The 14,816-nt window shown below is 51.3% G+C and overlaps 1 protein-coding gene across 1 annotated transcript in view; it reads left to right on the top strand.

The window, feature by feature from the left end:
• Positions 1-14,816, top strand: part of LOC139247100 (collagen alpha-1(V) chain-like) — a 137,879-nt gene that overhangs the window by 14,040 nt on the left and 109,023 nt on the right. The window contains exons 3-7 of the mRNA XM_070871510.1: positions 7,085-7,138; positions 8,964-9,017; positions 9,184-9,237; positions 13,367-13,420; positions 13,530-13,574. Of these exons, the coding sequence (XP_070727611.1) occupies positions 7,085-7,138; positions 8,964-9,017; positions 9,184-9,237; positions 13,367-13,420; positions 13,530-13,574 (261 nt within the window). The remainder of the gene's footprint in view (positions 1-7,084; positions 7,139-8,963; positions 9,018-9,183; positions 9,238-13,366; positions 13,421-13,529; positions 13,575-14,816) is intronic.

Genomic DNA, 14,816 nt, shown 5'->3' with positions numbered 1-14,816 from the left:
TGAGATTAACCAGACGCGGTGTGTGAGATTAACCAGACGCGGTCTGTGAGATTAACAAGACGCGTGTCTGTGAGATTAACCAGACCCGTGTCTGAGATTAACCAGACGCGTGTCTGTGAGATTAACCAGACCCGTGTCTGTGAGATTAACCAGACCCGTGTCTGTGAGATTAACCAGACCCGTGTCTGTGAGATTAACCAGACACGGCGTGTGAGATTAACCAGACCCGTGTCTGTGAGATTAACCAGACCCGTGTCTGTGAGATTAACGAGACGCGTGTCTGTGAGATTAACCAGACTTGGTCTGTGAGATTAACCAGACGCGTGTCTGTGAGATTAACCAGACCCGTGTCTGTGAGATTAACCAGACGCGTGTCTGTGAGATTAACCAGACCCGTGTCTGTGAGATTAACCAGACTCGGTCTGTGAGATTAACCAGACGCGTGTCTGTGAGATTAACCAGAAACGTGTCTGTGGGATTAACCAGACGTGTGTCTGTGAGATTAACCAGACCCGTGTCTGTGAGATTAACCAGACCCGTGTCTGTGAGATTAACCAGACGCGGTCTGTGAGATTAACCTGACTCGGTCTGTGAGATTAACCAGAGGCGTGTCTGTGAGATTAACCAGATCCGTGTCTGTGAGATTAACCAGACGCAGTCTGTGAGATTAACCTGACTCGGTCTGTGAGATTAACCAGAGGCGTGTCTGTGAGATTAACCAGACGCGTGTCTGTGAGATTAACCAGACTCGGTCTGTGAGATTAACCTGACTCGGTCTGTGAGATTAACCAGAGGCGTGTCTGTGAGATTAACCAGGCACGGTCTATGAGATTAACCAGATCCGTGTCTATGAGATTAACCAGACTCGGTCTGTGAGATTAACCTGACTCGGTCTGTGAGATTAACCAGACGCGTGTCTGTGAGATTAACCAGACCCGTGTCTGTGAGATTAACCAGATGCGGTCTGTGAGATTAACCAGACCCGTGTCTGTGAGATTAACCAGACCCGTGTCTGTGAGATTAACCAGATGCGGTCTGTGAGATTAACCAGACCCGTGTCTGTGAGATTAACCAGACGCGTGTCTGTGAGATTAACCAGACGCGGTCTGTGAGATTAACCAGACGCGGTCTGTGAGATTAACCAGACGCGGTCTGTGAGATTAACCAGACGCGTGTCTGTGAGATTAACCAGACGCGTGTCTGTGAGATTAACCAGATGCGTGTCTGTGAGATTAACCAGACGCGGTCTGTGAGATTAACCAGACGCGGTCTGTGAGATTAACCAGACCCGTGTCTGTGAGATTAACCAGACGCGTGTCTGTGAGATTAACCAGACTCGGTCTGTGAGATTAACCAGACGCGTGTCTGTGAGATTAACCAGACGCGTGTCTGTGAGATTAACCAGACGCGGTCTGTGAGATTAACCAGACGCGTGTCTGTGAGATTAACCAGACGCGGTCTGTGAGATTAACCAGACGCGTGTCTGTGAGATTAACCAGACGCGTGTCTGTGAGATTAACCAGGGTCTGTGAGATTAACCAGACGCGTGTCTGTGAGATTAACCAGACGCGTGTCTGTGAGATTAACCAGACGCGTGTCTGTGAGACTAACCAGACCCGTGTCTGTGAGATTAACCAGACGCGGTCTGTGAGATTAACCAGACTTGGTCTGTGAGATTAACCAGACTCGGCCTGTGAGATTAACCAGACGCGTGTCTGAGATTAACCAGACGCGTGTCTGTGAGATTAACCAGACCCGTGTCTGTGAGATTAACCAGGCGCGGTGTGTGAGATTAACCAGACCCGTGTCTGTGAGATTAACCAGGCGCGGTCTGTGAGATTAACCAGACGCGTGGCTGTGAGATTAACCAGACGCGTGCCTGTGAGATTAACCAGACGCGGTCTGTGAGATTAACCAGACGCGGTCTGTGAGATTAACCAGACGCGTGTCTGTGAGATTAACCAGACCCGTATCTGTGAGATTAACCAGACTCGGTCTGTGAGATTAACCAGACGCGTGTCTGTGAGATTAACCAGACGCAGTCTGTGAGATTAACCAGACGCGTGTCTGTGAGATTAACCAGACCCGTGTCTGTGAGATTAACCAGACTCAGTCTGTGAGATTAACCAGACGCGGTCTGTGAGATTAACCAGACGCGGTCTGTGAGATTAACCAGACTCGGCCTGTGAGATTAACCAGACGCGTGGCTGTGAGATTAACCAGACGCGTGCCTGTGAGATTAACCAGACGCGGTCTGTGAGATTAACCAGACCCGTGTCTGTGAGATTAACCAGACTCGGTCTGTGAGATTAACCAGACGCAGTCTGTGAGATTAACCAGACTCGGCCTGTGAGATTAACCAGACGCGTGTCTGTGAGATTAACCAGACGCGTGTCTGTGAGATTAACCAGACCTGTGTCTGTGAGATTAACCAGACTCGGTCTGTGAGATTAACCAGACCCGTGTCTGTGAGATTAACCAGACGCGGTCTGTGAGATTAACCAGACGCGTGTCTGTGAGATTAACCAGACGCGGTCTGTGAGATTAACCAGACGCGTGTCTGTGAGATTAACCAGACGCGTGTCTGTGAGATTAACCAGACGCGTGTCTGTGAGATTAACCAGACGCGGTCTGTGAGATTAACCAGACTCGGTCTGTGAGATTAACCAGACGCGGTCTGTGAGATTAACCAGACTCGGCCTGTGAGATTAACCAGACGCGTGTCTGTGAGATTAACCAGACTCGGCCTGTGAGATTAACCAGACGCGTGTCTGTGAGATTAACCAGACTCGGTCTGTGAGATTAACCAGACGCGGTCTGTGAGATTAACCAGACGCGTGTCTGTGAGATTGACCAGACGCGGTCTGTGAGATTAACCAGACGCGTGTCTGTGAGATTAACCAGACGCGGTCTGTGAGATTAACCAGACGCGTGTCTGTGAGATTAACCAGACCCGTGTCTGTGAGATTAACCAGACGCGATCTGTGAGATTAACCAGACTCGGCCTGTGAGATTAACCAGACGCGTGTCTGTGAGATTAACCAGACGCGTGCCTGTGAGATTAACCAGACGCGGTCTGTGAGATTAACCAGCGCGTGTCTGTGAGATTAACCAGACCCGTGTCTGTGAGATTAACCAGACTCGGTCTGTGAGATTAACCAGACGCGGTCTGTGAGATTAACCAGACTCGGCCTGTGAGATTAACCAGACGCGTGTCTGTGAGATTAACCAGACGCGTGTCTGTGAGATTAACCAGACCCGTGTCTGTGAGATTAACCAGACTCGGTCTGAGATTAACCAGACGCGGTCTGTGAGATTAACCAGACCCGTGTCTGTGAGATTAACCAGACGCGTGTCTGTGAGATTAACCAGACGCGGTCTGTGAGATTAACCAGACGCGGCGTGTGAGATTAACCAGACCCGTGTCTGTGAGATTAACCAGACCCGTGTCTGTGAGATTAACCAGACGCGGTGTGTGAGATTAACCAGACTCGGTCTGTGAGATTAACCAGACGCGGCGTGTGAGATTAACCAGACCCGTGTCTGTGAGATTAACCAGACCCGTGTCTGTGAGATTAACCAGATGCGGTGTGTGAGATTAACCAGACGCGGTCTGTGAGATTAACAAGACGCGTGTCTGTGAGATTAACCAGACCCGTGTCTGAGATTAACCAGACGCGTGTCTGTGAGATTAACCAGACCCGTGTCTGTGAGATTAACCAGACGCGTGTCTGTGAGATTAACCAGGCGCGGTCTGTGAGATTAACCAGACCCGTGTCTGTGAGATTAACCAGACCCGTGTCTGTGAGATTAACCAGACACGGCGTGTGAGATTAACCAGACCCGTGTCTGTGAGATTAACCAGACCCGTGTCTGTGAGATTAACGAGACGCGTGTCTGTGAGATTAACCAGACTTGGTCTGTGAGATTAACCAGACGCGTGTCTGTGAGATTAACCAGACCCGTGTCTGTGAGATTAACCAGACGCGTGTCTGTGAGATTAACCAGACCCGTGTCTGTGAGATTAACCAGACTCGGTCTGTGAGATTAACCAGACGCGTGTCTGTGAGATTAACCAGAAACGTGTCTGTGGGATTAACCAGACGTGTGTCTGTGAGATTAACCAGACCCGTGTCTGTGAGATTAACCAGACCCGTGTCTGTGAGATTAACCAGGCGCGGTCTGTGAGATTAACCAGATCCGTGTCTGTGAGATTAACCAGACGCAGTCTGTGAGATTAACCTGACTCGGTCTGTGAGATTAACCAGAGGCGTGTCTGTGAGATTAACCAGACGCGTGTCTGTGAGATTAACCAGACTCGGTCTGTGAGATTAACCTGACTCGGTCTGTGAGATTAACCAGAGGCGTGTCTGTGAGATTAACCAGGCACGGTCTATGAGATTAACCAGATCCGTGTCTATGAGATTAACCAGACTCGGTCTGTGAGATTAACCTGACTCGGTCTGTGAGATTAACCAGACGCGTGTCTGTGAGATTAACCAGACCCGTGTCTGTGAGATTAACCAGATGCGGTCTGTGAGATTAACCAGACCCGTGTCTGTGAGATTAACCAGACCCGTGTCTGTGAGATTAACCAGATGCGGTCTGTGAGATTAACCAGACCCGTGTCTGTGAGATTAACCAGACGCGTGTCTGTGAGATTAACCAGACGCGGTCTGTGAGATTAACCAGACGCGGTCTGTGAGATTAACCAGACGCGGTCTGTGAGATTAACCAGACGCGTGTCTGTGAGATTAACCAGACGCGTGTCTGTGAGATTAACCAGATGCGTGTCTGTGAGATTAACCAGACGCGGTCTGTGAGATTAACCAGACGCGGTCTGTGAGATTAACCAGACCCGTGTCTGTGAGATTAACCAGACGCGTGTCTGTGAGATTAACCAGACTCGGTCTGTGAGATTAACCAGACGCGGTCTGTGAGATTAACCAGACGCGTGTCTGTGAGATTAACCAGACGCGTGTCTGTGAGATTAACCAGACGCGGTCTGTGAGATTAACCAGACGCGTGTCTGTGAGATTAACCAGACGCGGTCTGTGAGATTAACCAGACGCGTGTCTGTGAGATTAACCAGACGCGTGTCTGTGAGATTAACCAGGGTCTGTGAGATTAACCAGACGCGTGTCTGTGAGATTAACCAGACGCGTGTCTGTGAGATTAACCAGACTTGGTCTGTGAGATTAACCAGACGCGTGTCTGTGAGATTAACCAGACCCGTGTCTGTGAGATTAACCAGACGCGTGTCTGTGAGATTAACCAGACGCGGTCTGTGAGATTAACCAGACGCGGTCTGTGAGATTAACAAGACCCGTGTCTGTGAGATTAACCAGACTCGGTCTGTGAGATTAACCAGACGCGGTCTGTGAGATTAACCAGACGCGTGTCTGTGAGATTAACCAGACGCGTGTCTGTGAGATTAACCAGACGCGGTCTGTGAGATTAACCAGACGCGTGTCTGTGAGATTAACCAGACGCGGTCTGTGAGATTAACCAGACGCGTGTCTGTGAGATTAACCAGACGCGTGTCTGTGAGATTAACCAGGGTCTGTGAGATTAACCAGACGCGTGTCTGTGAGATTAACCAGACGCGTGTCTGTGAGATTAACCAGACTTGGTCTGTGAGATTAACCAGACGCGTGTCTGTGAGATTAACCAGACCCGTGTCTGTGAGATTAACCAGACGCGTGTCTGTGAGATTAACCAGACGCGGTCTGTGAGATTAACCAGACGCGGTCTGTGAGATTAACAAGACCCGTGTCTGTGAGATTAACCAGACGCGGTCTGTGAGATTAACCAGACCCGTGTCTGTGAGATTAACCAGACGCGTGTCTGTGAGATTAACCAGACGCGTGTCTGTGAGATTAACCAGACTTGGTCTGTGAGATTAACCAGACGCGTGTCTGTGAGATTAACCAGACGCGTGTCTGTGAGATTAACCAGACCCGTGTCTGTGAGATTAACCAGACGCGGTCTGTGAGATTAACCAGACTTGGTCTGTGAGATTAACCAGACTCGGTCTGTGAGATTAACCAGACCCGTGTCTGTGAGATTAACCAGACGCGTGTCTGTGAGACTAACCAGACCCGTGTCTGTGAGATTAACCAGACGCGGTCTGTGAGATTAACCAGACTTGGTCTGTGAGATTAACCAGACTCGGTCTGTGAGATTAACCAGACGCGTGTCTGTGAGATTAACCAGACCCGTGTCTGTGAGATTAACCAGACGCGGTCTGTGAGATTAACCAGACGCGGTCTGTGAGATTAACCAGACCCGTGTCTGTGAGATTAATCAGACGCGTGTCTGTGAGATTAACCAGACTTGGTCTGTGAGATTAACCAGAAGCGGTCTGTGAGATTAACCAGACGCGTGTCTGTGAGATTAACCAGATGCGTGTCTGTGAGATTAACCAGACCCGTGTCTGTGAGATTAACCAGACGCGGTCTGTGAGATTAACCAGACTCGGCCTGTGAGATTAACCAGACGCGTGTCTGCGAGATTAACCAGACGCGGTCTGTGAGATTAACCAGACGCGGTCTGTGAGATTAACCAGACGCGGTCTGTGAGATTAACCAGACGCGGTCTGTGAGATTTACCAGACGCGGTCTGTGAGATTAACCAGACGCGTGTCAGGGTGTAGGCACTGTTGGAGGGTCCGTCTTTTGGATGAGACGTTAAACCGAGGCCCATCTGCTCTCAGGTAGACACTAAATTCCAACAGCTGCTGTTTGGAAGACGAGCAGGAGAGTTCTCCCCGGTGTTCTGGGGCCAATATTTATCGCTCAATCAGCATCCCTAAGCAGATTATCTGGTCACTATCACGTTGCTGTTTGTGGGAGCTTGCTGTGTGCAAATTGCCTGCCGTGTTTCCCACATTACAACATTGACTACACTTCAAAAGTACTTCATTGGCTGTGAAGCGCTTTGATAGTCCTGAGATAGTGAAAGGTGCGATATAATTACTGCGGTGGGATTTGAAGCAGTCGGGTCTGGAATCGCAATCCCTTGACACAGCACCTGGCAGTCACAGAGTTACTGACGGGGTCCCATCATTCTCTCATTCACACAGGGTCCCAGAGGTGCTCAAGGTCCCCCTGGTCCCACGGGGAAGCCAGGACGCAGGGTAAGTGAACTCCAAACTGATCTCCACATTGTCCCCTTCCCCTGGGGGAGGTTTGTAGGGGGGGTGGGGGTGAATATCCCACCACTGATACGCGGGAACAGAAGGTGTTGTATCTGGAGCAGGTCTGAGGATAAGGTGGATAGGGGTGGCCCAAATCATAAAACGTTTTGTAGAGTAACTCGGGAGAGACTGTTCCCCGGGGCAGGAGGGTCAGTAACCAGAGGACACAGATTGACGATAATTGGGAAAAGATCCAGAGGGGGAGAATGTGTTTACGCAGTGAGTTGTTGTGATCGGGAACGCGCTGCCTGACAGGGCGGTGGGAGCAGATTCAATAGTAACTTTCAAACCGGGAATTGGATAAATACTTGGGGGGAAATGTGCCGGGCTGTGGGGACAGAGCGGGGAGTGGGACTGATTGGATCGCTCTGTCACAGAGCCGGCACAGGCTCGATGGGCCCAATGGCCTCCTCCTGTGATTCTATGGGACCCCACTCTGTGATAAGTCATGGGCCACGTCTCTATATCTAATCGAGGTGTTTAAGATGATTAAAGGATTCGATGGGGTAGAGAGAGAAACTATTCCCTCTGATGGGGGGAGTCCAGAACAAGGGACAGAATCTTAAAATTAGAGCCAGGCCGTTCCGGGTGATGTCAGGGAGCACTTCTTCACACAAAGGGCCGTGGGAATCGGGAACTCTCTCCCCCAAAACACTGTTGAGGCTAAGGAGGGGCAATTGAAAATTTCAAAACTGAGATTGATGGGTTTTTGTTGGGTAAGGGTATTAAGGGTTACGTAACCAATGCGGGGAGATGGAGTTAATATACAGATCAGCCCTGATCTAATAGAATTGAAGGACTGAATGGCCTCCTCCTGGTCCTGTGTAACAGACTCGAGGGGCTGAATGGCCTCCTCCTGTTCCTGTGTAACAGGCTCAAGGGGCTGAATGGCCTCCTCCTGTTCCTGTGTAACAGGCTCGAGGGGCTGAATGGCCTCCTCCTGTTCCTGTGTAACAGGCTCGAGGGGCTGAATGGCCTCCTCCTGTTCTTAATGTAACAGGTTCGAGGGGCTGAATGGCCTCCTCCTGTTCCTGTGTAACAGGCTCGAGGAGCTGAATGGCCTCCTCCTGTTCTTAATGTAACAGGTTCGAGGGGCTGAATGGCCTCCTCCTGTTCCTGTGTAACAGGCTCGAGGGGCTGAATGGCCTCCTCCTGTTCTTAATGTAACAGGTTCGAGGGGCTGAATGGCCTCCTCCTGTTCCTGTGTAACAGGCTCGAGGGGCTGAATGGCCTCCTCCTGTTCCTGTGTAACAGGCTCGAGGGGCTGAATGGCCTCCTCCTGTTCCTAATGTAACAGGTTCGAGGGGCTGAATGGCCTCCTCCTGTTCCTGTGTAACAGGCTCGAGGGGCTGAATGGCCTCATCCTGTTCCTGTGTAACAGACTCGAGGGGCTGAATGGCCTCCTCCTGTTCCTGTGTAAAAGGCTCGAGGGGCTGAATGGCCTCCTCCTGTTCCTGTGTAACAGGCTCGAGGGGCTGAATGGCCTCCTCCTGTTCCTAGCAGCTACAATTGGCCTCCGGGTAAGGAAGGGGGAAAATCAGCCAGAGCTCCTGCTCCTGATCACAGTCCAGTGACCAGTACCCCAGGGAGAGTCAGCACCTTCAGGGACTGTACCCCAAGGAGAGTCAGCACCTTCAGGGACTGTACCCCAGGGAGAGTCAGCACCTTCAGAAACTGTACCCCAGGGAGAGTCAGCACCTTCAGGGACTGTACCCCAGGGAGAGTCAGCATCTTCAGCCTGTGACTGATTTTTGTTTTGTTTCAGGGTCGAGCGGGGTCTGATGGATCCAGAGGAATGCCGGGGCAGCCTGGAGGAAAGGTACACACACATCTCAGCAAATCTCAGCCCGAGATATCGTTCCCTTTACCCGCTGTGTCCCGTACATGTACAGGAGACACTGGGACACACGGGGTGTACAGTACCAGACGGGAGAGAATCATTACCATACATGTACATGAGACTGAAATTTTTTCTTGTTTCACAGGGTGATCGAGGGTTTGACGGGCTGCCTGGGCTGCCGGGCGAGAAGGGCAACAGAGTAAGTATTGATCCCCTTCATACAGGAGGTGTAACAGAGAGCTCAGAGCTGATTGCTTTCAACAGACCAGCCATGAAGGCTTGTTATCGATTGTCAGTGTACCTGCCCTGGGAGTGTTTGATGGGACAGTGTAGAGGGAGCTTTACTCTGTATCTAACCCCCTGTACCTGCCCTGGGAGTGTTTGATGGGACAGTGTAGAGGGAGCTTTACTCTGTATCTAACCCCCTGTACCTGCCCTGGGAGTGTTTGATGGGACAGTGTAGAGGGAGCTTTACTCTGTATCTAACCCCCTGTACCTTCCCTGGGAGTGTTTGATGGGACAGTGTAGAGGGAGCTTTACTCTGTATCTAACCCCCTGTACCTTCCCTGGGAGTGTTTGATGGGACAGTGTAGAGGGAGCTTTACTCTGTATCTAACCCCGTGCTGTACCTGCCCTGGGAGTGTTTGATGGGACAATGTAGAGAGAGCTTTACTCTGTATCTAACCCCCTGTACCTGCCCTGGGAGTGTTTGATGGGACAGTGTAGAGGGAGCTTTACTCTGTATCTAACCCCCTGTACCTGCCCTGGGAGTGTTTGATGGGACAGTGTAGAGGGAGTTTTACTCTGTATCTAACCCCCTGTACCTGCCCTGGGAGTGTTTGATGGGACAGTGTCGAGGGAGCTTTACTCTGTATCTAACCCGTGGGTAACCCTATCTGTGTTATTGTCTCCCCTCCTGTTTGAAGCCGAGTTACCTGTCTGGACCCTTGTTACAACATGTTTGAGTCCTGCGGAGGTGTCTGGTGCAGAGTGTGATGTGCAGACACCTGTCAGATCAGGGCTGTGAGCACATGCCTGTAAAGAGCCTGTGTGTTGCTTCTGGAAGCTTCACGTCCGCCCTGATCGCTTTCATACCTGTGACTAAACACAGATAATATCTGTGACAGGAATTGCTTCTGGGTAGAAAACATTTCCCGTCTCCCTCTGTTCCATTGACACTAATCCGCTCCGTGCTCTCCAGAACCAACCTCCCTTCTTTCTCCTGAACTCCCAAATCCTCCCGCTACCCTCGCTCAGTGAGATCGCGGCTCTTCACTTTGTCTCTTATTCTGGTGCATTCTTACCCAGCACCTCACCCCGGGGAACTCCTCCCCTCCCTCAGCCCCTCAGCTGAGGCATAGAATACAAGAGCAGGGGGGTTAGGCTTGAACTGTATAAAACACTGGTTAGGCCACAGCTGGAGTACTGCGTGCAGTTCTGGTCACCACATTATAGGAAGAACGTGATTGTATTCGAGAGTGTACAGAGGAGATTTACCAGGATGTGGCCGGGACTGGAGAACTTTGGCTATGGGGAAAGATTGGATAGGCTGGGGTTGTTTCCTTTGGAACAGAGGAGGCTGAGGGGAGACCTGACTGAGGTGTATAAAATGATGAGAGGCCTGGATCGAGTGGATAGGACGGACCTGTTTCCCTTGGCAGAGGGGTCAACAACCAGGGGGCATAGATTTAAAGTAATTGGGGGGGGGGTTTAGAGGGGATTTGAGGGAAATGTCTTCACCCAGAGGGTGGTGGGGGTCTGGAACTCACGGCCTGAAAGGGTGGTAGAGGCAGAAACCCTCACCACATTAAAAAGTACTTGGATGTGCACCTGAAGTGCCGTAAGCTACAGGGCTACGGCCCGAGAGCTGGAAAGTGGGATTAGGCTGGGTAGCTCTTGGTCGGCCGGCATGGACACGATGGGCCGAATGGCCTCCTTCTGTGCTGTAAATTTCTATGATTCTACCCCTCCAGTCTACAAGCTGATTAAACTCCCATCATTCTCACTCATCACCTCCTTCCTGATTTACCCCCTCACCTGAAGTTCCACCTCCTCCCCTCTGGTTCTCCATCGACAAACCATCGCCTTGCATTCTCTCCCGACTCCAGCGCCCAGATCGCTGGCTCTCTGCAGCACGGCTGGTGTTGAGAGTGGGTCGAGTATTGCTCCACTGGGACATGACCTCCCTCCTCCCCAGCCGGCAAAGTCGCTGTTCCCTCCTCACCTGGAGCTGATTCACCAAAATCAAATCAAAAACCTAAAATAGCCCTGTCGATCTTTCCCCCGTGCGTGGCTCGGGATAGTCCGGGAGACTCCAGGACAAAGGAAACCCGACAAAATTCGCACCATTTCCTGACAATCTTCCACTGAAGTTATAAAAATTTACCCGGGCTTCGAGCACCAACTAGGCCGAGAACATGCAACACCAACATCTAGTGGGGACACCTCGTATTGCAGAACTTTACATCAGAAGATAAGAAATAGGAGCAGGAGTCGGCCATTTGCTCTGAGCCTGCTCCGCCATTCAATAAGATCATGGCTGATCCGATCATGGACTCAGCTCCACTTCCCCGCCCGCTCCCCATAACCCTTCACTCCCTTATCGCTCAAAAATCTGTCTATCTCCACCTTAAATATATTCAATGACCCAGCCTCCACAGCTCTCTGGGGCAGAGAATTCCACAGATTTACAACCCTCTGAGAGAAGAAATTCCTCCTCATCTCAGTTTTAAATGGGCGGCCCCTTATTCTGACACTATGTCCCCTAGTTCTAGATTCCCCCACGAGGGGGAAACATCCTCTCTGCATCCACCTTGTCGAGCCCCCTCAATATCTTACATCTTTTGATAAGATCACCTCTCATTATTCTGAACTCCAATGAATACAGGCCCAACCTGCTCAACCTTTCTTCATAAGTCAACTCCCTCATCTCCAGAATCAACCGAGTGAACCTTCTCTGAACAGCCTCCAATGCAAGTATATCCTTCCTTAAATACGGAGACCAAAACTGTACGCAGTACTCCAGGTGTGGCCTCACCAATACCCTGTACAGTTGTAGCAGGACTTCTCTGCTTTTATACTCTATCCCCCCGGCAATAAAGGCCAACATTCCATTTCCCTTCCTGATCACTTGCTGGACCTGCAGACTAACTTTTTGTGTTTAATGCACAAGGACCTCCAGGTCCCTCTGTACATCAGTGGAAAAACACATGTATTTATATCGGACCTTTAACATAATAAAACATCCCAGGGCGCTTCACAGGAGCATTATGAAACAAAATCTGATACCGAGCCACATACGGAGATAGTGGGACAGGTGACCAAAGAGGTCGGTTTTAAGGAGCATCTTGAAGGAGGAGAGAGAGGCGGAGAGGTTTAGGGAGGGAGTTCCAGAGCTTGGGGCCCAGGCAACAGAAGGCACGGCCACCGATGGTGGAGCGATTATAATCAGGGATGGTCAGGAGGGCAGAATTAGAGGAACGCAGACATCTCGGGGGGGTTGTAGGGCTGGAGGAGATTACAGAGATAGGGAGGGGCGAGGGGCCACGGAGGGACTTGTAAACAAGGATGAAAATTTTAAAATCGAGACGTTGATTAACCGGAAGCCAATGTAGGTCAGCGAGCACAGAGAGTGATGGGTGAGCGGGACTGGGTGCGAGTTAGGACATGGGGCACAGGGGGTGATGGGTGAGCGGGACTGGGTGCGAGTTAGGACATGGGGCACAGGGGGTGATGGGTGAGCGGGACTGGGTGCGAGTTAGGACATGGGGCACAGGGGGTGATGGGTGAGCGGGACTGGGTGCGAGTTAGGACAAGGGGCACAGGGGGTGATGGGTGAGCGGGACTGGGTGCGAGTTAGGACAAGGGGCACAGGGGGTGATGGGTGAGCGGGACTGGGTGCGAGTTAGGACAAGGGGCACAGGGGGTGATGGGTGAGCGGGACTGGGTGCGAGTTAGGACAAGGGGCACAGGGGGTGATGGGTGAGCGGGACTGGGTGCGAGTTAGGACAAGGGGCACAGGGGGTGATGGGTGAGCGGGACTGGGTGCGAGTTAGGACATGGGGCACAGGGGGTGATGGGTGAGCAGGACTGGGTGCGAGTTAGGACACGGGGCAAATAAAAGCCATGCGATAACGTGACAAAGCATGACAGGAACAGCATGATCATGTGTGACACGTCAGGAAATTTGGCTGTTTCATATCTTAAGAACAGGTTACAGGTTCTGGAGATTAATTGTGTGAGTTGATTCAGATGTCAGAGCGTTTTTAAGCTTTTACGTAAACTCTGAATGGTTACTTAACAGGCGTGTGTGACTGTTCTCTCCGCAGGGTGATGCAGGGCCACAAGGACCTCCTGGGCTATCAGGGGATGACGGAGAGCGGGTGAGTAGTGGTCGGCTTACAGTCTACCCATGGAGCCGTGTCCTGGGCAAAGCTCAAGTGTTGATGCTGACTCCATCCACTGAACACAGCTTCCCCTCCTCTGTTACAGGGTGACGATGGAGAAGTGGGTCCAAGAGGGTTACCTGGTGAATCAGTGAGTATTAGAGCATTCACAAAGGACTGTTACAGTAAGGGGTGCGGGGTATATCAGTGTTACAGTGAGGGGTGTGGGGTATATCAGTGTTACAGTGAGGGGTGTGGGGTATATCAGTGTTACAGTGAGGGATGTGGGGTATATCAGTGTTACAGTGAGGGGTGTGGGGTATATCAGTGTTACAGTGAGGAGTGTGGGGTATATCAATGTTACAGTGAGGGGTGTGGGGTATATCAGTGTTACAGTGAGGGGTGTGGGGTATATCAGTGTTACAGTGAGGGGTGTGGGGTATATCAATGTTACAGTGAGGGGTGTGGGGTATATCAGTGTTACAGTGAGGAGTGTGGGGTATATCAGTGTTACAGTGAGGGTGTGGGGTATATCAGTGTTACAGTGAGGGGTGTGGGGTATATCAGTGTTACAGTGAGGGGTGTGGGGTATATCAGTGTTACAGTGAGGGGTGTGGGGTATATCAGTGTTACAGTGAGGAGTGTGGGGTATATCAGTGTTACAGTGAGGGTGTGGGGTATATCAGTGTTACAGTGAGGGGTGTGGGGTATATCAGTGTTACAGTGAGAGCTGTGGAATTTCTCTTATTTCGTTCCTGGGATGTGGGCGTCGCTGGCAAGGCCGGCATTTATTGCCCATCCCTAATTGCCCCTTGAGAAGGTGGTGGTGAGCCGCCTTCTTGAACCGCTGCAGTCCGTGTGGTGAAGGTGCTCCCACAGTGCTGTTAGGGAGGGAGTTCCAGGATTGTGACCCAGCGACGATGAAGGAATGGCCGATATATTTCCAAGTCGGGATGGTGTGTGACTGGGAGGGGAACGTGGAGGTGGTGGTGTTCCCATGCTCCTGCTGCCCTTGTCCTTCTAGGTGGTAGAGGTCGCGGGTTTGGGAGGTGCTGCTGAAGAAGCCTTGGCGAGTTGCTACACTGCATCTTGTAGATGGTACACACTGCAGCCAGGGGGCGCCGGTGGTGGAGGGAGTGAATGTTGAAGGTGGTGGATGGGGAGCCGATCAAGTGGCTGCTTTGTCCTGGATGGTGTCGAGCTTCTCGAGTGTTGTTGGAGCTGCACCATCCAGGCAAGTGGAGAGTGTTCCATCACACTCCTGACTTGTGTCTTGTAGATGGTGGAGAGGCTTTGGGGAGTCAGGAGGTGAGACACTCGCCACACAATACCCAGCCTCTGACCCGCTCTTGTTACCACAGTATTTATGTGGCTGGTCCAGTGAAGTTTCTGC

This window comes from Pristiophorus japonicus, unplaced genomic scaffold (genome assembly GCF_044704955.1).
Source record: "Pristiophorus japonicus isolate sPriJap1 unplaced genomic scaffold, sPriJap1.hap1 HAP1_SCAFFOLD_257, whole genome shotgun sequence".
Lineage (NCBI taxonomy): Eukaryota > Metazoa > Chordata > Chondrichthyes > Pristiophoridae > Pristiophorus > Pristiophorus japonicus.
This window is presented reverse-complemented; position numbering and strand designations above follow the sequence as displayed.